Genomic DNA, 20,038 nt, shown 5'->3' on the forward strand with positions numbered 1-20,038 from the left:
GCGAGGAAAATAGCTAGGAATTAGGTACATGAAAGAAAACAAGAAGCTAAAACCTCTATTTTTGATAGTATAGTTTCTTTGTTAATATATATTCATGACTTATATTTAGGAAATAAAACTATAAATGTTGTAGAATTGGCATGTATATATGTATTAAAACTCGATGCTTATTGCTTGCTTTATACGTTTGATTTTTTCTAGTTATCTGTATTCATATTTTAGATTTTCTTCAACTTTATCTTTTGTTAGTGGATCTCATTTTTCTAAAGAATTAAGCATTCTATACCAAAGCTAATCCTCTTGTTTGCTAGTACAGTTTCAACATATTCTCACTTTCTCGGTCAATGGAGTCAACCTTCTTTGTTTAGTATAAGTCTGTTTTGCAACTTCTTCATCCGCATAGCTCTCTTTAAAGCTCTCTGATATTATTAATCCTCTCTCCAATAATACTAACTAATGGATTCTTCTTCTTCTTTTATCCTTACCACTGTTGCTGCTGCAATAGGCTTCTTCACGCTTCTTAGAAATCTCAGATGCCATCAAGAAGATGACAAAGAAAATAATTCTTCTTCTTCTACTTCATCACCTCCGTCTTCTTCATCGTCTTTGTCTCCTCCATCGTCTTTGGATCGCATCTGGACACACCATGTGTTTCCAAGTTTTCGAGGGGAAGATGTCCGTAGAGACTTTCTTAGTCACATTCAGATGGAGTTTCAAAGAATGGGAATCACACCATTCATTGATAATGAGATCGAGAGAGGACAATCCATCGGTCCTGAACTCATTCGAGCAATTAGAGAATCCAAGATCGCAATTATCTTGCTGTCAAGAAACTACGCTTCTTCGAGCTGGTGTCTTGACGAATTGGCGGAGATTATGAAGTGCAGGGAAGAATTGGGTCAAACAGTTTTGGCTGTTTTCTATAAAGTGGATCCATCTGATGTAAAGAAGCTGACCGGAGATTTTGGAAAAGTCTTCAAAAAAACATGTGCCGGTAAAACAAAAGAGCACGTTGGGAGATGGAGACAAGCTTTGGCAAATGTCGCCACAATCGCCGGTTACCATTCGACCAACTGGTTCGTTGTTTTCTATTTCCATTTGAATCTCTTTATCTTCATAACAAACATCAAACTATTTACATTTCTAGCTTTTTTTAAATATCCATTGAACTTAAAGTTTTTTTTTTGATGTGTGTGAATTTTCTATAAGTATTTAATGGATGTAGTGATGATCTTCTTTGTTGTTAGGGATAATGAAGCTACCATGATTAGAAATATCGCTACTGATATATCCAACAAGTTGAATAATTCTGCCTCATCAAGTGATTTTGATGGGTTGGTTGGGATGACTGCTCATTTGAAGAAGATGGAACCATTGTTATGCCTAGGCTCAGATGAAGTGAGGATGATTGGGATTTGGGGTCCTTCTGGGATTGGGAAGACGACCATCGCCAGAGTTGTATACAACAAACTCTCTAGCAGTTTTCAACTGAGTGTCTTTATGGAATCTATCGAATCAAAATATACAAGACCATGTTCCGATGACTATTGTGCCAAGTTGCAGTTACAACAGCAGTTTATGTCTCAAATAACCAACCAGAATGATATGAAGATTTCTCATTTAGGTGTTGTTCAAGATAGGCTAAAAGACAAGAAAGTTCTTGTTGTTCTTGATGGTGTGGACAAGTCAATGCAACTAGATGCCATGGCAAAAGAAACTTGGTGGTTTGGTCCTGGGAGTCGGATTATCATCACAACACAAAATCGAAAGATTTTTAGGGAACATGGGATTAACCATATTTACAAGGTGAATTTTCCATCAACTGATGAGGCCCTTCAAATCTTGTGCACATATGCTTTTGGTCAAAACTCCCCTAAACATGGTTTTGAAGAACTGGCTCGGGAAGTTACACAACTTGCTGGTGAACTTCCTTTGTGTCTTAGGGTTATAGGCTCGTATTTTCGAGGAATGTCTAAGCTGGAGTGGACGAAAGCACTACCAAGGTTAAGGAGTAGCCTTGACGCTGATATTCTTAGCATTTTGAAGTTCAGCTATGATGCCTTAGATGACGAAGACAAATATTTGTTTCTTCATATAGCTTGCTTCTTCAATCGTGAATGGATTGTGAAAGTGGAAGAGTATCTTGCAGAGACGTTCTTGGATGTGAGTCATCGGCTTAATGGCTTAGCTGAAAAATCGCTCATATCTTTGAATAGGGGATATATAAACATGCATGATTTGCTAGTCAAACTAGGTAGAGATATTGTCCGTAAACAGTCTATTCGTGAGCCTGGACAACGACTATTTTTGGTTGATGCACGAGAAATTTGTGATGTACTCAACCTTGATGCGAACGTAAGTTTTGACATTTCTCTCCACAAATCGTGTTGATTTAATAAGTGACCATTTCATATTATTTATGTTATGTTTTTCAGGGTAGTAGAAGTGTTATGGGCATAAATTTCAACTTTGGTGAGTATAGGATCAAGGAAAAGTTACATATAAGTGAGAGAGCCTTTCAAGGAATGTCTAATCTCCAATTCTTAAGATTCGAAGGGAATAACAATACAATACATCTACCGCACGGTTTAGAGTATATATCTCGTAAACTTCGATTACTACACTGGACTTATTTTCCGATGACATGTTTGCCTCCTATTTTCAACACGGAGTTCCTGGTTGAACTACACATGCGTTACAGCAAACTTGAGAAGTTGTGGGAAGGAATTAAAGTAAGTAATTTTGATTTATTTCTTTTAGATATTTTATTAATTTCAAATTAATAATTTATCTTTTGTACAATTTTATTTTAATTAATTACTAATAGCATGGAAGTCTGTTTTCTAATTAAGTGTATATACATGTTCTTATTATTTGTATGTATAGCCGCTTCCAAATCTCAAGTGGATGGATTTGTGTTGGTCTCTCCTCTTAAAGGAGCTTCCTGACCTCTCAACTGCCACCAATCTTCAGGAATTGAATCTGAGTGGTTGCTCCAGCCTGGTGAAGCTCCCCTCCACTATTGGGTATACCAAAAATCTCCGAAAGTTATATCTCGATGGATGCTCAAGTCTGGTGGAGCTCCCTTTTTCTATTGGGAATCTCATCAATCTAAAAGTATTGAATCTTAGCAGTTTATCATGTCTAGTATCACTCCTACAGATTCCAGATTCCATCTCTCACATAGATGCAGAAGATTGTGAGTCCCTGGAGAGACTAGATTGCTCCTTTCACAATCCAAATATTTGCCTCAAATTTGCTAAGTGCTTCAAACTGAATCAAGAAGCCAGAGACCTCATCATCCAGACACCAACTAGTGAATATGCGGTCTTACCCGGCAGAGAAGTGCCTGCATACTTCACTCACCAATCTACTACTGGAGGTTCCTTGACAATCAAGCTGAACGAGAAGCCTCTTCCTACATCCATGCGGTTTAAGGCTTGCATTTTGCTGGTTCATAAAGGTGATGATGAGGCTCGTGATGATAAAAACTGGATGGATGAAAATGGCTGCTATGTTAGTTGTAAAAAAAGTAAGCATTATTTATATCCAGTTTTAGCAGAGCATATGTACGTATTTGAAGTCGAAGCAGATGTGACTTCCAGCGAGCTTGTCTTTGAGTTCAAGATCGACAGTAAAAATAAGAAATGGAAGATAAAAGAATGTGGGGTATTCCAACTCTCAGAGGTTCCTTGATGAATCTTCAAAAAGTGATTTCTGAAACACCCTTGATGAAACTGAAGTCTGTGGTGAAGTAATGGAAATAGTCACTACACAATTCAAGAGCATAATGAGAGAAGCAAAAAGGTAATCTAATCTAAATGTTGATAGATTTTGTACAATGTTGAGGAATTTGAAAGCTCTCTGTATCTGAAATTTTAATCTCTTGTATGAGGATTGATATTTTACTTTACTTCATTGGGCCACATAAGGTGATGTGTATCTGCAACTTCAGTTCTTCTTTATCTTCTTTAATCCTCGATTACTATTAAATATCTTTTCAACTATTTAAATCATCTGTAATAAAATGAAAAACAATTTGAATTTTAACAGTGTACTGTAATTTCATCACATGAACAAATGTGGGGAATTTTTTAGGACTTTTTGTTTGATTCGATGATTATTACACAAAACTGACACTCACATCGATTTTTGTTTTTTGTTTTATCTCCTGTAACAAACTTATAACTCTTTCAACAATAAAGATTAAAAACTTTTCATCTAATTACAGTTAGGTTTTTCGTCGGACGGTGAGCAATTACGGTGAGCAAAGTATCGTCAAGCCGCCCATCAGGTGATTAAACTTGAACTCTTATACAGAATTACTTAGAAGAGCTTCAAAAAAGGCTTGTCCGTGTGAGTGTGATACATGTAGATCATTGTTTCTTCAGGCTGTCACCAACGTACACTAATTTACGAGATCTAAATTCAACAGTGTTACCTGTTGCTGCTGAACTTTTTTTGTGCAGAACCCACAGGTCTTTTACTCGTTGTTGCCGCTACAGCTCCTATGGAGCGGCTAAGAAAAAAACTTCTTTGCACCAAAGATACTACTGCTCCTATGGTCTGAAAGTCTTAATTTTTTATGCTTATATTGAGTTCTTTGATTGCCTTTGTTGATGATGTGAAGATGTTTTTGTTCTTTTTGGGATGTGTTTAGATCAAACGAAAGACTTGAAACTTCTCTTAGATCTTTGAAATCTGTGTTCTAAGAGCATCGAACCCAGCGGTGGCATCGGTTATCTTCTTCCTCCTCAGGTCTTTTGCTCGTTGCTGCCGCTGCAGCCGTTATGGAACGACCAAAAACCTTCTTTGCACCAATGATAACTCTAAGTCAAGTGTTATGAAAGTATAGATTTTTAAAGCTTTTTATAAAGTTCTTTGATTGCTTTTTGTTACTGACATGAAGATGTTGTTCTGTTTGGGATGTATAGATAGTTCAAATAAAGGAGTTGAAACTTCTCTCAGTCTATGGCCTAAGATCATGGAACAGACATGAACAGATAGGTAAAAAACTCCATCAACAGTTTTTTGGCTAAGTATCCGAGCCTTGCCTCTGCAAACCCTCTTGTTTTTCTTCAGCTCTAGATATATTCTCCTAAGCACTAAGCAGGTCTGAAACTAATCTACTGTCAATGAGTATACTGATGCTTGTCGACTCAACGGAGTATACTAACCAAGTTTTTCAATCTCCAGTAACTATCCATTTCACCTGACACAAATCCGAGTGATTAGTGGCCTTAGAAAACACTAAACCTTGAAATGTATGAGGCTTTTGTAATCAAAATCATGCAATACGGGGAACCAACTCCATAGTATTAGATGATACCAACACTCTAATACGAAAAACGAAGAGAGTCCAAAACCAAAAGAGTCATTTTAAAACAGAGGGAGAGAGAGAGTGATAAAAAAAAAAAAGATTCATTTTGGTGTGAGAGGAATAGCTGTATCGTCTCAATTGTTTCTTCAACAATGGATAAGTCTACCAAATCCACCGTACCATACTAAATTGATTGCATTAAAACCAAAACGAAAAAAGCTTCAGTGAAACCAGAAGATTAATATGCATTTATAAGAAATCTGAGTGGTGTCAAAAAAAAAAAAAAAAAAAAAAAAAAGAAATCTAAGTAAGTAATTTACCAAAAAAATAAAAGATATCTAAGCTAAATGGGTGAACGACCTGTGTCCCCCCAGTAAGTTTCATATAGTACCATAACAACACAGATTTCGGGTCTCGTCTCCAGTCCACACAAAACGAAAGTTAAACTCCAGTTTCCCCCTAAATTGAAAGTTCGAGACCTCAGTCTCCATAATTTCAAATTTCGTGGTTTATCTTCGGTTTACTGTGCCGAACCCGATTAACCGCTTAACATCGAAATTAAACCGGATTTACCCAGAAACCAACCCAATTATTAGACCCATTAAACCCGATAATCCCAAAATCGTAAAATCACCAAACTTCACAAACACACACACACAAAATTCAATTACAAAGTGATCAAGAAAAGATATCAGTGAGCTCTACTAGTAAATTATACCTGAGGATAACAAATCTGAATCCTTCCACGCATTGATTTAGGAGGTTTGAATATAGCCTAGCAAATTTACAACCAAATTTAAAAATCAGATTTTGGATTTTCAGCTTCTTCACACTCTAATACGAAAAACGAAGAGAGTCCAAAACCAAAAGAGTCATTTTAAAACAGAGGGAGAGAGAGAGAGTGATAAAAAAAAAGATTCATTTTGGTGTGAGAGGATAGTCTACCAAACCAAATCCACCGTACCATACCAAATCGATTGCATTAAAACCAAAACGAAAAAAGCTTCAGTGAAACCAAAAGATTAATATGCATTTATAAGAAATCTGAGTAAGTAATTTACCAAAAAAATAATAGATATCTAAGCTAAATAAGCACATTATCGAGATTCGAGATGAAGTAAAAAATCTATTATATTACCAAAAAAAAAATTTATAGAAAAAACGACTATAAAAGGAGCAAATAATTTATTTTTACCTTTCTCACTTTTAGCCTATTTATCTTGTAATTGAAAGTTAACTTTGCAAATATATGAAAGATCTAGAAGAGTTGATAATTTTTTAAAATATATTTTTGCGTAATTTTCTTTTTTCATAATTTTTTTTTAATTATACAAATCAACTTTAAGGAATGAAAGATGATTTAATCATAAATGAAAAATCTAAAAATGTATTACGTAGATTTGAAAAGAGATGATGATGCAACAAAGGTATTAATATAAAAGGTTTTGTACAAAAACACTCTCAAAATCATCAATTTTTGTAACTTTATCCTCTACCTCCGAAGAATGCAGAATAATCATATGAAGTCAAAAATAATACGCAATATATCCCTTATAAATATATTGTAAACGTTTTCACAATCACATAAATTTGGTTTTTCAAATTTTAAGGGTAGAGTTGAACTCCTCATTTCGAGGGCTTCAATTTGATATATTATTTATCAAAATTTTAAAAACTTGAGAATAGCGAAAAGGGGTTATAATGCGTATTATTTTTTACTTCATATGATTATTCTACATTTTTTAGAGGTTGAAGGTAAAGTTGCAAAAATTGGCGACTTTGAAGGGTTTTGCACGAAACCCTAATATAAATGACTTGTTGTATTTCATGATAATTAATCAAATGAATTAAAATCTCCCCTAATAATATTGATATATCATGGTTTTTACGGTTTTTTAAACATGATATAGGTATTATTATTAGAGTATTTTTGTTATTTCTAGAGTCTTTTCTAGTGTTTTTCAGGTTTATGCATGCACGGGACCAATTTGGAGAATATGGATCATTCTAGAGCAAAAACGAGATGTTATGATGATACAAGAGCAGTCCGGAGACCAATCTTGGTGTATGTGTCGATCGACACCAATATCTAACTGCAATTCGATCTCGTGTGTTTTTGAAGTTTTGAATATTTGCAGAATCATCCCAAAAATTTTCTCTTTTTTCAAAGAAGTCTCTACACGTTTTTAAGACAATATAAATATATTCTTAAGGTCATTGTTTAGACCTAAGCTTTATTTTTATTTTGTTCTTGGACGTAAACCCTGTGGAGCTCCCTCCAGAGAAAATTCTTCAAAACTCTATTCTCTTCTTGTTTTCTTGCAAGATTCCTACTTTAAAACATGTTTTGTTCTTCGATAATCATGTCTGAGTAGTCCTCTTGTTTGGTTTAGGGATTCTCAATAGGGATTTGGATATTTTTTTCTTTTTAATATATATATATATATATATATATATATATATATATATATATATATTTGTATTTTTCGTTTTATATTTTTTTCGTTTTTTTAAAATTTATTTTTGTTTTGTATTATTTTTCTTCTAATTTTCTATTTAATTTAGTTATTATATGTTAATTATTTTATTTTAATTGAATTGAAAATAAAATAGGTATTTGTCTTTTTTCGTTATTTATTTTTAATGTTTTTTCAATTTATATATATTTTGTTTGTTTTGTATTTTTTTTCCGTTTTTTTCTCAATTTTCGTTTTTTCGTTATATAATTTTTGATTTTGTATTTTTTAATTTTCTATTTAATTTAATTATTATGTTAATTATATTATTTTATTAGAATTGAAAATAAAATGGGTATTTGGTCTTTTAACACAAAAATTGTGTTATTCTAGTAAACCACAATATTTGGGTGTTAATCTAGTTATTTTACTCTAGATTTGGGTCAAACTAGGTAATTTTCAGTATAAATATATTCTTAAGGTCATTGTTTAGACCTAAGCTTTATTTTTATTTTGTTCTTGGACGTAAACCCTGTGGAGCTCCCTCTAGAGAAGATTCTTCAACACTCTATTCTCTTCTTGTTTTCTTACAAGATTCCTACTTTAAAACATGTTTTGTTCTTCGATAATCATGTCTGAGTAGTCCTCTTGTTTGGTTTAGGGATTCTCAATAGGGATTTGGATGAATTAGTAGATCGATAACCTGTTAGTAAAATAAATCTCTAGAGTTTTTCATCTTTGATTGTTTTTAATGCTAGTTCTAGAGTAATTAACTAGAACTTGATCTTAGGATAATAGGTTAGACACGAGAGTGCGCTTATTACTAGAACTATCTTAGGTGGGCAGAAGTAGTTAGATACAGACGAGAGTTGGTCTAGATACTTTTGTGAACATATCGAACCTGATCTTAATGCTTTCTTAGTTTTAGGGATTTACAGACGAGAGTTGGAAGTTCTGCTATTAAGCATAGATAGTCAATTCAGACGAGAGTTGGTTGATTATAGTTTTTTTTTTTTTTATTTGAGTTTTAAGAACGGTTCTTTAATAATTCCTAACTAATTGCTAGATCTACTATTCTAATATTTCCTGAGAAATCCCTTAGCCTAACGTTTCATCTATCTGTTTTACAACTTATTTTTAAAGGTTTTTTTTTGTATTTTAATTTACTTAATTTTCTGTTTAGCTTAATTCAAAACATGTTAGTCTATTGTGTGAACAACGAGAGCTTTGTGGAATTCGACCCTAAAATGCTATACATGATCTCTTTATTTGACAGAGTAGTCTTAGGTTAATTTGACTCATATCAAATATAAATCTACAATATTTAAAAACGCAACTCATCCAAAAATATGATGATTACAACAAAATATAAATCAGAACTACTACCAAAAAAATATATATATATAAATCAGAACTTTGTATTTTTTTTTTCCGAATAACTATTTATACTACTTCCTAATCACTCGGTATTTGGTCTACCTGATACAAATGTTTTCCTTGTTTATGCGAATAGCTTTCAACATTACTTCAAATGCCCTGACCGTCACACCTCTCTTAATGGGTCCACGTTCTCTCTCGGCCGGTCCGCTACGTCCAGGAGGCTTTAAAGACTTGTTTACCGTTCCTACAAATCACCACATGATCTTTTCTTGTGTTTTGTCCTCACTCACACAGTTTCGACAATCACTTCCTAGAAGGTCACCCATACTGAAATTGCACGCTTAACTGTGGAGTTCTCTCAGGGCAGTTGACCGAAAAGATAAGTGCACTTTGGTGACATAGATGGTCAAATCAACTCTTTTAACACCACATTCTTGAAACCAGGGTTTTACATTACTTGAAAGGAATCATGGCCACATTGATAAAGTAATTTCGATTGGAAAAGTTGCCCATTAACTTGTTAATCGTTAACTTGTTAATCGGTTAGTGGGGATGTCGTACATGCAAAACGGTTCATTAGAGATTCGAATGTTGCACGGAGAACTGAAATGTGGAATCATTGTTCGTGGGAGCTGTTCATCATAATTGTATATTCGAATGTTGCACGGAGAACTGAAATGTGGAATCATTGTTTGTGGGAGCTGTTCATCATAATTGTATATGCCGTAGGTAATTGATTATCATCGTAATAGGATAAGCTCAAATATCTATAATGATAATGTAATAGATGGTTAAAAAAAAATTTGATATCTGTTATGAGAAAAAGAAAAAGATATATTAAAAATCTTGTAAATAAAAGGAGACTTTTCTTATGAGAAACCTAAATGATACAGATTTGAATTTTCTTTGAAATTTGATGAAAATTTCATAAGATAAAAATGAGCTCTGTTTTTACTAGTAATTTCTCAAACAAATATGTTGTAATGTTATATTGCTCGAACTCAAGAAAATTTGGTTTATAGCATACTTTTTCATCTTTTTAAAAGTAATATAAAAAATTAGGTAACTCGTAAGATTTCGCCTCTGATATTAGCCGTATCGTAATCATCAAATAAACGTAACCGTATTTAACCGTAACCGTTGTAACTGTAACCATATTTAACCGTATATATAATGGTTAAAGTTACGGTTAAAAAAGTTTATAATCGTAACCGGTGATTAATTAACCGTAATCGTAATAACCGTAACCGTGGTCATACCTAGAAAATTGTAGAGAGATAATTTTAATTTGATACACCCTCACTTTCTCAAAGAATGATATTTTGAGTTTTACACACAATTTAAGAAAAAGTAATTTAAAATTTTTTTAATTATTATTTTGTTAGTTTAATAATGTTAGTACTTCTCACCTTTATCTATTAGTCGCAAACAAAAACAATGATGATGTTTTTACAAAACATCAATCTTGGCTGAACAAGTAAAAAACTCAAAACATCAAATAACTAGGAACAGAGGGAGTATAGTTTTTATTATTTTAAACTGTTTTTGTTTTTGTCTAAAAAAAAACTTGTTTTTGTTATTATGTACCGCTTTTGATAAATTTATCTTGATTGGTAACAACAGCTTTGTACAGCTTTAAATTTTGTGACCAATCATAGCCATTATAAATGTTGGAGATTTGGCATCTCTATATCAAAACTCGATGTAAGTATTTTCACATCTTTTCTATAAATTTTAGATTTTTGATAGAGACATTGATTTTAGTCACTGCTTCCTTGTGTTTCCCATTTCTGATTTGCATCATAGATTCGGATTTCAGTTGCTAATTTGCTTCTTTTAGATTCAGAATTTCAACATTTCATGACTTGTTCACAAAAAATCATGTCTTTAGTTACCATGTTTGTATTGAAACTTGATACTGTTCTTTTTCTTTTTTCTTTGGACGAAGCTTCCTTTGTCTATTGTAGGACCAATTATTGACGTCTGCGAGGAAAATAGCTAGGAATTAGGTACATGAAAGAAAACAAGAAGCTAAAACCTCTATTTTTGATAGTATAGTTTCTTTGTTAATATATATTCATGACTTATATTTAGGAAATAAAACTATAAATGTTGTAGAATTGGCATGTATATATGTATTAAAACTCGATGCTTATTGCTTGCTTTATACGTTTGATTTTTTCTAGTTATCTGTTTTCATATTTTAGATTTTCTTCAACTTTATCTTTTGTTAGTGGATCTCATTTTTCTAAAGAAGCATTCTATACCAAAGCTAATCCTCTTGTTTGCTAGTACAGTTTCAAAATATTCTCACTTTCTCGGTCAATGGAGTCAACCTTCTTTGTTTAGTATAAGTCTGTTTTGCAACTTCTTCATCCGCATAGCTCTCTTTAAAGCTCTCTGATATTATTAATCCTCTCTCCAATAATATATACTAACTAATGGATTCTTCTTCTTCTTTTATCCTTACCACTGTTGCTGCTGCAATAGGCTTCTTCACGCTTCTTAGAAATCTCAGATGCCATCAAGAAGATGACAAAGAAAATAATTCTTCTTCTTCTACTTCATCACCTCCGTCTTCTTCATCGTCTTTGTCTCCTCCATCGTCTTTGGATCGCATCTGGACACACCATGTGTTTCCAAGTTTTCGAGGGGAAGATGTCCGTAGAGACTTTCTTAGTCACATTCAGATGGAGTTTCAAAGAATGGGAATCACACCATTCATTGATAATGAGATCGAGAGAGGACAATCCATCGGTCCTGAACTCATTCGAGCAATTAGAGAATCCAAGATCGCAATTATCTTGCTGTCAAGAAACTACGCTTCTTCGAGCTGGTGTCTTGACGAATTGGCGGAGATTATGAAGTGCAGGGAAGAATTGGGTCAAACAGTTTTGGCTGTTTTCTATAAAGTGGATCCATCTGATGTAAAGAAGCTGACCGGAGATTTTGGAAAAGTCTTCAAAAAAACATGTGCCGGTAAAACAAAAGAGCACGTTGGGAGATGGAGACAAGCTTTGGCAAATGTCGCCACAATCGCCGGTTACCATTCGACCAACTGGTTCGTTGTTTTCTATTTCCATTTGAATCTCTTTATCTTCATAACAAACATCAAACTATTTACATTTCTAGCTTTTTTTAAATATCCATTGAACTTAAAGTTTTTTTTTTGATGTGTGTGAATTTTCTATAAGTATTTAATGGATGTAGTGATGATCTTCTTTGTTGTTAGGGATAATGAAGCGACCATGATTAGAAATATCGCTACTGATATATCCAACAAGTTGAATAATTCTGCCTCATCAAGTGATTTTGATGGGTTGGTTGGGATGACTGCTCATTTGAAGAAGATGGAACCATTGTTATGCCTAGGCTCAGATGAAGTGAGGATGATTGGGATTTGGGGTCCTTCTGGGATTGGAAAGACGACCATTGCTAGAGTTGTATACAACAAACTCTCCAACAGTTTCCAACTGAGTGTCTTTATGGAATCTATCGAAGCAAAATATACAAGACCATGTTCCGATGACTATAGTGCCAAGTTGCAGTTACAACAGCAGTTTATGTCTCAAATAACCAACCAGAGTGATATGAAGATTTCTCATTTAGGTGTTGTTCAAGATAGGCTAAAAGACAAGAAAGTTCTTGTTGTTCTTGATGGTGTGGACAAGTCAATGCAACTAGATGCCATGGCAAAAGAAACTTGGTGGTTTGGTCCTGGGAGTCGGATTATCATCACAACACAAAATCGAATGATTTTTAGGGGACATGGGATTAAACATATTTACAAGGTGGATTTTCCATCAACTGATGAGCCCTTCAAATCTTGTGCACATATGCTTTTGGTCAAAACTCCCCTAAACATGGTTTTGAAGAACTGGCTCGGGAAGTTACACAACTTGCTGGTGAACTTCCTTTGTGTCTTAGGGTTATAGGCTCATATTTTCGAGGAATGTCTAAGCTGGAGTGGACGAAAGCACTACCAAAGTTAAGGAGTAGCCTTGACGCTGATATTCTTAGCATTTTGAAGTTCAGCTATGATGCCTTAGATGACGAAGACAAATATTTGTTTCTTCATATAGCTTGCTTGTTCAATCATGAATGGATTGTGAAAGTGGAAGAGTATCTTGCAGAGACGTTCTTGGATGTGAGTCATCGGCTTAATGTCTTAGCTGAGAAATCTCTCATATCTTTGAATAGGGGATGTATAAACATGCATGATTTGCTAGTCAAACTAGGTAGAGATATTGTCCGTAAACAGTCTATTCGTGAGCCTGGACAACGCCTATTTTTGGTTGATGCACGAGAAATTTGTGAAGTACTCAATCTTGATGCGAACGTAAGTTTTGACATTTCTCTCCACAAATCGTGTTGATTTAATAAGTGACCATTTCATATTATTTATGTTATGTTTTTCAGGGTAGTAGAAGTGTTATGGGCATAAATTTCAACTTTGGTGAGGATAGGATCAAGGAAAAGTTACATATAAGTGAGAGAGCCTTTCAAGGAATGTCTAATCTCCAATTCTTAAGAGTCAAAGGGAATAACAATACAATACATCTACCGCACGGTTTAGAGTATATATCTCGTAAACTTCGATTACTACACTGGACTTATTTTCCGATGACATGTTTGCCTCCTATTTTCAACACGGAGGTGCTGGTTGGACTAGTCATGCCTTACAGCAAACTTGAGAAGTTGTGGGAAGGAATTAAAGTAAGTAATGTTGATTTATTTCTTTTAGATAATCTATTAATTTCAAATTAATAATTTATCTTTTGTACAATTTTATTTTAATTAATTACTAATAGCATGGAAGTCTGTTTTCTAATTAAGTGTATATACATGTTCTTATTATTTGTATGTATAGCCGCTTCCAAATCTCAAGCGGATGGATTTGAGTTCGTCTCTCCTCTTAAAGGAGCTTCCTGACCTCTCAACTGCCACCAATCTTCAGGAATTGAATCTGAGTGGTGGCTCCAGCCTGGTGAAGCTCCCCTCCGCTATTGGGTGTACCAAAAATCTTCGGACATTGAATCTTCGTTATTGCTCAAGTCTGATGAATCTCCCTTCCTCTATTGGGAATGCCACTAATCTCGAGTTATTAGATCTTAGCAGTTTATCAAGTCTGGTGGAGCTCCCTTCCTCTATTGGGAATCTCATCAATCTAAAAGAATTGCATCTTAGCAGTTTATCAAGTCTGGTGGAGCTCCCTTCCTCTATTGGGAATCTCATCAATCTAAAAGAATTGCATCTTAGCAGTTTATCAAGTCTGGTGGAGCTCCCTTCCTCTATTGGGAATCTCATCAATCTAAAAGAATTGCATCTTAGCAGTTTATCAAGTCTGGTGGAGCTCCCTTCCTCTATTGGGAATCTCATCAATCTAAAAGAATTGCATCTTAGCAGTTTATCAAGTCTGGTGGAGCTCCCTTCCTCTATTGGGAATCTCATCAATCTAAAAGAATTGGATCTTAGCAGTTTATCATGTCTAGTGGAGCTCCCTTTCTGGATTGGAAATGCCACCAACCTTGAGGTTTTAAACCTTGACCAATGCTCAAATCTGGTAAAGCTCCCCTTTTCTATTGGAAACCTTCAGAAGTTGCAAAAGTTGACCTTACGAGGATGCTCTAAGCTAGAAGATCTTCCAGCCAACATCAAATTGGGATCTCTTTGCTTACTTGATCTCACTGATTGCTTGCTGTTGAAAAGGTTTCCTGAGATCTCCACAAACGTTGAATTTCTCTATCTCAAAGGAACCACAATAGAAGAAGTCCCTTCATCAATCAAATCTTGGTCTCGTCTCACTAAGTTGCATATGTCATACAGTGAAAATCTCAAGAACTTTCCTCATGCTTTTGACATCATCACAGTGCTGCAAGTGACCAATACAGAAATACAAGAGTTTCCCCCATGGGTCAACAAATTCTCTCGTTTAACAGTACTCATACTCAAGGGATGCAAAAAGCTGGTATCACTCCAACAGATTCCAGATTCCCTCTCTTACATAGATGCAGAAGATTGTGAGTCCCTGGAGAGACTAGATTGCTCCTTTCAGGATCCAAATATTTGGCTCAAATTTTCTAAGTGCTTCAAACTGAATCAAGAAGCCAGAGACCTCATTATCCAGACACCGACTAGTAAATATGCGGTCTTACCCGGCAGAGAAGTGCCTGCATACTTCACTCACCAATCTACTACTGGAGGTTCCTTGACAATCAAGCTGAACGAGAAGCCTCTTCCTACATCCATGAGGTTTAAGGCTTGCATTTTGCTGGTTCATAAAGGTGATGATGAGGCTCGTGATGATGAAAACTGGATGGATGGAAATGGCTTTTACACTGTTAGTTGTAAAAAAAGTGAGCATCATTTATATCCAGTTTTAGCAGAGCATGTGTACGTATTTGAAGTCGAAGCAGATGTGACTTCCAGCGAGCTTGTCTTTGAGTTCAAATTCGGCAAACCGAATTGGAAGATAAAAGAATGTGGGGTATTCCAACTCTCGGAGGTCCTGTGATGAATCTTCAAAAAGTGATTTCTGAAACACCCTTGATGAAACTGAAGTCTGTGGTGAAGTAATGGACACAGTCACTACACAATTCAAGAGCATAATGAGAGAAGCAAAAAGGTAATCTAATCTAAATGTTGATAGATTTTGTACAATGTTGAGGAATTTGAAAGCTCTCTGTATCTGCAAATTTTCATCTAATTACAGATAGGTTTTTCGTCGGACGATCATCAATCTTCGATCCTAGAAGTTACAGTGAGCAAAGTATCGTCCAACAGGTGATTAAACCTAAACTCTTATTCAGAATTACTAAGAAGAGCTTGAAAAAAGGCTGTCACCAACGTACGCTACAAGAAACCTTTTTTGTGCAGAACCCACAGGTCTTTTGCTCGTTGTTGCCGCTACAGTTCCTATGGAGCGGCTAAAAAAAACTTCTTTGCACCAAAGATACTTCTAACTCTAACCCAAAGACATTGGTGTCTGAAAGTCTTGCTTGTTCTAAGCTTACATTGAGTTCTTCGGTTGCCTTTGTTGATGATGTGAAGATGTTTTTGTTCTTTTTAGTATGTGTTTAGATCAAATGAAAGAGTTGCAACTTCTCTTAGATCTTTGAATCTGTGGTCTAAGAGCATGGAACAGACATGAACAGAGAGTTTCACATGGTTCCGTCCGTTTTCTACCAAATTCTGATTTGAAGAGTGCATTCATCGAACCAAGCGGTGGCATCGTTATCCTACAAGGAGGAGGGTACGACAACAAAAAAACTTGGAGTCCATGGAATAAAAATGGCAAAGAAGGTTTAAAAGTGAGGCCTTGCGTTTTACTACGTCGTGTTCTCAACATTAGTTTTGTGAAAAAATTTGCATTTAACCCTCAGATTGTGAAACATTATCTTTGCTACATAAGTTCAATATTAACGGAAATGCTTCATCCGATAGATAGATACTGAAGTCATTGGACTATAAATGTAAGACAACATTAAACTAAACACATATTTCCCTATACTAGGACTTAGGCCCCCGCGACATCGCGGGGGAAAAGATTTCAAAAAAATTATTAAAAAAAAATATCAAACGAAATGTAATAATGAATTGAGGCAACAAGTTTCAAAACAATTTTTTTTTAACAATAAATAAATATATATTTTTAGAAAAAATATGATAAAGAGACGTAAACCCTAAAAAAATATTTTTTAAGATTTTTCTTATTACTAGAAAACATTATGATAAAAAGTAGAGCTGTCAAGCGGGTCAAACCCGCCCCGCAGCGGGTTTCAAAATTTTTGACCCGCAAAAAACCCGCCCCGCATAATCTGCGGGAGAAAATATTAGATCTGCATCCGCTCCGCTTAATTTCGCGGGAGCCGCGGGTAACCCGCGGGCTTTTATAAACTTACTTTTTAAATATTTTTAAATTATATTTAAAACAAAAACCTAATTAATAATAATTTTAAATATAAATACATATATTTTTAAGAAAAAATTAACTTTTTTTAATTATTTTATATATATTACGAATTATTTTAATATTTTACAACTATATATTAGATAAATTTATATATAATTATATATTTTATTTTTTTGAAAAGCCCGCGGTTTACCCGTAAAAACCCGCAATTTATAAAACCAACCCGTACCCGCCCCGCTTTTTTGCATTTTGAAAAGATGCGATCATAAATAAAAAAAAATAAAGAAAAAGTTATAATGAGTAGATAAAATTTTCCAATTTTCTAAACTATTATAAATATAACTATATAAATATATTCAACAAAATATTACGATAAAAGACGCAATATTTTAAATGGTATTATATTAAAAAGAGACAATCTTCGGAAAATTTTAACAAATAACCAAAATAGATAATTATTTAGGAAAAAATAATAATGATATAGATAACAAAGTATACACATGAATGTTAAATAGCAAAAAATGTAACTTTCTATGAAAAATATCAAACAAAAAGAAATAAAAAATTTACACCACTTAATATATATATATATATATATATATATATATATATATAGAGAGAGAGAGAGAGAGAGAGAGAGAGAGAGAGAGAGAGAGAGAGAGAGAGAGAGAGAGAGAGAGAGAGAGAGAGAGAGAGTTAAAAAGACATGAAAGTTTAAATAGAAAAAAATGTTTATAAAAGACACAATTATTGGAACCAAGTGTTTGTGATGAAAAACACGAATAAAACATGGTGAAAAGATAATACTCTAAATGAACATGTATAACTTTAGTTAATGTTTTGTTAAAAAAAAAAGCTTTATTTATGCTCTAAAAAATGTATTACAAAAGGCAATGTTGCAACGGTTCATCAAATATACGTAAAGTGTTTATAAAAGACATGAAAGTTTAAATAGAAAAAAATGTTTATAAAAGACACAATTATTGGAACCAAGTGTTTGTGATGAAAAACACGAATAAAACATGGTGAAAAGATAATACTCTAAATGAATAGGTATAACTTTAGTTAATGTTTTGTTCAAAAAAAAAAAAACTTTAGTTAATGCTCTAAAAAATGTATTACAAAAGGCAATGTTGCAACGGTTTATCAAATATACGTAAAGTTGTAATAATTCATCGAATAAACTAAAGTTACAATAGTTCATCAAACATATCAAATATTGTAACGGTTCATTAAATAAACCAAAAGTTACAACGTTTCATCAAATAAGACAAATTGTTCATTGGTTCGTCAAATAAACCAAATCTTACTATGTTCTATTAAACAGTAGCAACATATTCATTTAAATAGTAATTAAAATTAAAAATTTGATGAAGAACTATAACCAAAAGACGCGACCGTAGATATCATATAATAAAAGTTGCAATCGTTTGTCAAATATACTAAATATTGCAATGGTTCGTCAAATAAATTAAAGATTATAACGGTTCATAAAACAAAATCAAAAATTGCAATAATTTGTCAAATAAACCAAATGTTGTTACGGTTCAATTATACAGTTACAATATTATTTAAATACATTTTAGTAACTAAAATTGAAATAATAGATTATAAAAAGTTACATTGAAAGAAGTGCTTGTAGATAATTAAATGTTATAACTGTTTATAATATAAACTAAGAGCTGCATATGTTCGTAAAATAAACTAAATATTGCAACCGTAGAAGACATTTATTCGGATCGCAACTTTCTAAAAAATTCAACCGTAAAATATATATTTTTAGTTTTAAAAAATTAAATGTTTAACCAATTTATAAAATAAATCAAAAATTACAATTGTTCGTTAAATAAAGTAAATGTTGCAATGGTTCAACTAAACAATCGCAATTGTTTATAGGGTGTTACGATAAAAAGATGCAACTGTAGAAAATATTTATTCAGATTGTAACTTTTATAAAAAAAGCAACCGTAAAATATATATTTTAGTTAAAAAAGCAAAATTTTAATCTATATAATATGAGACGTAACTTTAAATGAATAGATGCAACTATGAAGATAAAAATGTAAATTGAAAAGATACGACTGTAATTGAACAAATATAACTGTAAAAAAAACCGTAAATATGTTAACGAAGAGATACGATAAAAAGACACAACCGTAAAAAATAACCGTGAATATTTCAACGAAAAAATGCGATAAAAAGACACAACCGAAAAAAATAACCGTAAATATTTAAACGAAAAGTTACGTTAAAAAGACGCAACCGTTCAGAGGTGTAAAAGGTATTTAATGAGATTGCTATTTTTTTTTTTAACATCTGCTTTTATTAAATCAAAGAACAGAGTCATCAAGTAGTGTGTTTGCTATTACAGAAGAAATGCAAGAATGAAAATGAGAATAAGAATCCCTAGGCAGGTAAGCTTTAGCAAGAATATCCGCAGCCTTGTTACATTGTCGGTTCGTCCAAACGAAGTAGCATTCATCAAACTTGTTTTTCCAATAGCGAATATCTCTCATCCAGTTGAAAGCTGCAAAGTTGGATTGCTTTCCATTTATGATCGCTACTACTTCTTTGTTATCTCCCTCAAAATACACCTTCTTATATCCTTTACTCCAGCAGCTTTGCATTGCCATGGTGAGCGCTTGAAACTCACTTTCTAGAGGGTTGTTTGTGACTTTACCAACAGCCTGGCCTGCCCCAAGGAATCTACCAAAGTCGCTTCTTAATATCCAGCCCCCTTTGAACGTGAGATCTCTGACGTAAGACCCGTCGTAGTTACACTTGATGAAGCCTACTGGTGGAGTAGTCCAACGATGAACATGGTTTCGGTTTGCGGGAACAGAATGTGAAGATTGTTGATGCTGGCAATTTGAGTGATGGAAAAAGGATTTAGCTTCATGCCATTCCTTGGCATCTCTCTGCGCGTATTCTAAGTTGGTCCTCATGAACATGGTGTTGTTGAAAAACAAG

General features: G+C 33.6%; 2 protein-coding genes across 7 annotated transcripts; both read left to right on the forward strand.

Moving 5' to 3' along the window:
* Positions 1 to 243: 243 nt before the first annotated feature.
* LOC9301547 (disease resistance protein TAO1) lies at positions 244 to 16,327 on the forward strand. Of its 6 annotated transcripts, XR_002331540.1 has the most exons (7): positions 244 to 1,076; positions 1,248 to 2,355; positions 2,436 to 2,732; positions 2,887 to 3,807; positions 4,232 to 4,294; positions 4,392 to 4,564; positions 4,661 to 4,967. XR_002331540.1 is itself a non-coding variant. In XM_021023805.1 (4 exons), the coding sequence occupies exons 1-4, from the start codon at positions 457 to 459 to the stop codon at positions 3,694 to 3,696; spliced, it is 2,835 nt and encodes a 944-aa protein (XP_020879464.1). In that variant the 5' UTR covers positions 244 to 456; the 3' UTR covers positions 3,697 to 4,047. The 6 variants fall into 6 exon arrangements, 1 of the variants encoding a protein (XP_020879464.1); XR_002331538.1 differs by lacking the exons at positions 4,392 to 4,564; positions 4,661 to 4,967 and adding an exon at positions 15,992 to 16,327; XR_002331539.1 differs by having other exon boundaries at positions 4,392 to 4,967.
* Positions 11,313 to 16,327, forward strand: LOC110227878 (disease resistance protein TAO1-like). The gene is given in 6 exon segments (XM_021023782.1): positions 11,313 to 12,217; positions 12,389 to 12,969; positions 12,972 to 13,495; positions 13,576 to 13,872; positions 14,027 to 15,939; positions 15,992 to 16,327. Coding segments are annotated over 5 exon segments (3,666 nt in total). The 5' UTR covers positions 11,313 to 11,597; the 3' UTR covers positions 15,671 to 15,939; positions 15,992 to 16,327.
* Positions 16,328 to 20,038: the final 3,711 nt, after the last annotated feature.

Source organism: Arabidopsis lyrata, assembly GCF_000004255.2.
Source record: "Arabidopsis lyrata subsp. lyrata unplaced genomic scaffold ARALYscaffold_8, whole genome shotgun sequence".
Lineage (NCBI taxonomy): Eukaryota > Viridiplantae > Streptophyta > Magnoliopsida > Brassicales > Brassicaceae > Arabidopsis > Arabidopsis lyrata.

Bases quoted from the DNA above. Each gene is read 5' to 3' on its own strand.
- LOC9301547 (XM_021023805.1), top strand. From the start codon at position 457: ATGGATTCTTCTTCTTCTTTTATCCTTACCACTGTTGCTGCTGCAATA. The intron at 1,077-1,247 runs GTTCGTTGTTTT...CTTTGTTGTTAG, and splicing joins GGTTACCATTCGACCAACTG to GGATAATGAAGCTACCATGA. The intron at 2,356-2,435 runs GTAAGTTTTGAC...TATGTTTTTCAG, and splicing joins TACTCAACCTTGATGCGAAC to GGTAGTAGAAGTGTTATGGG.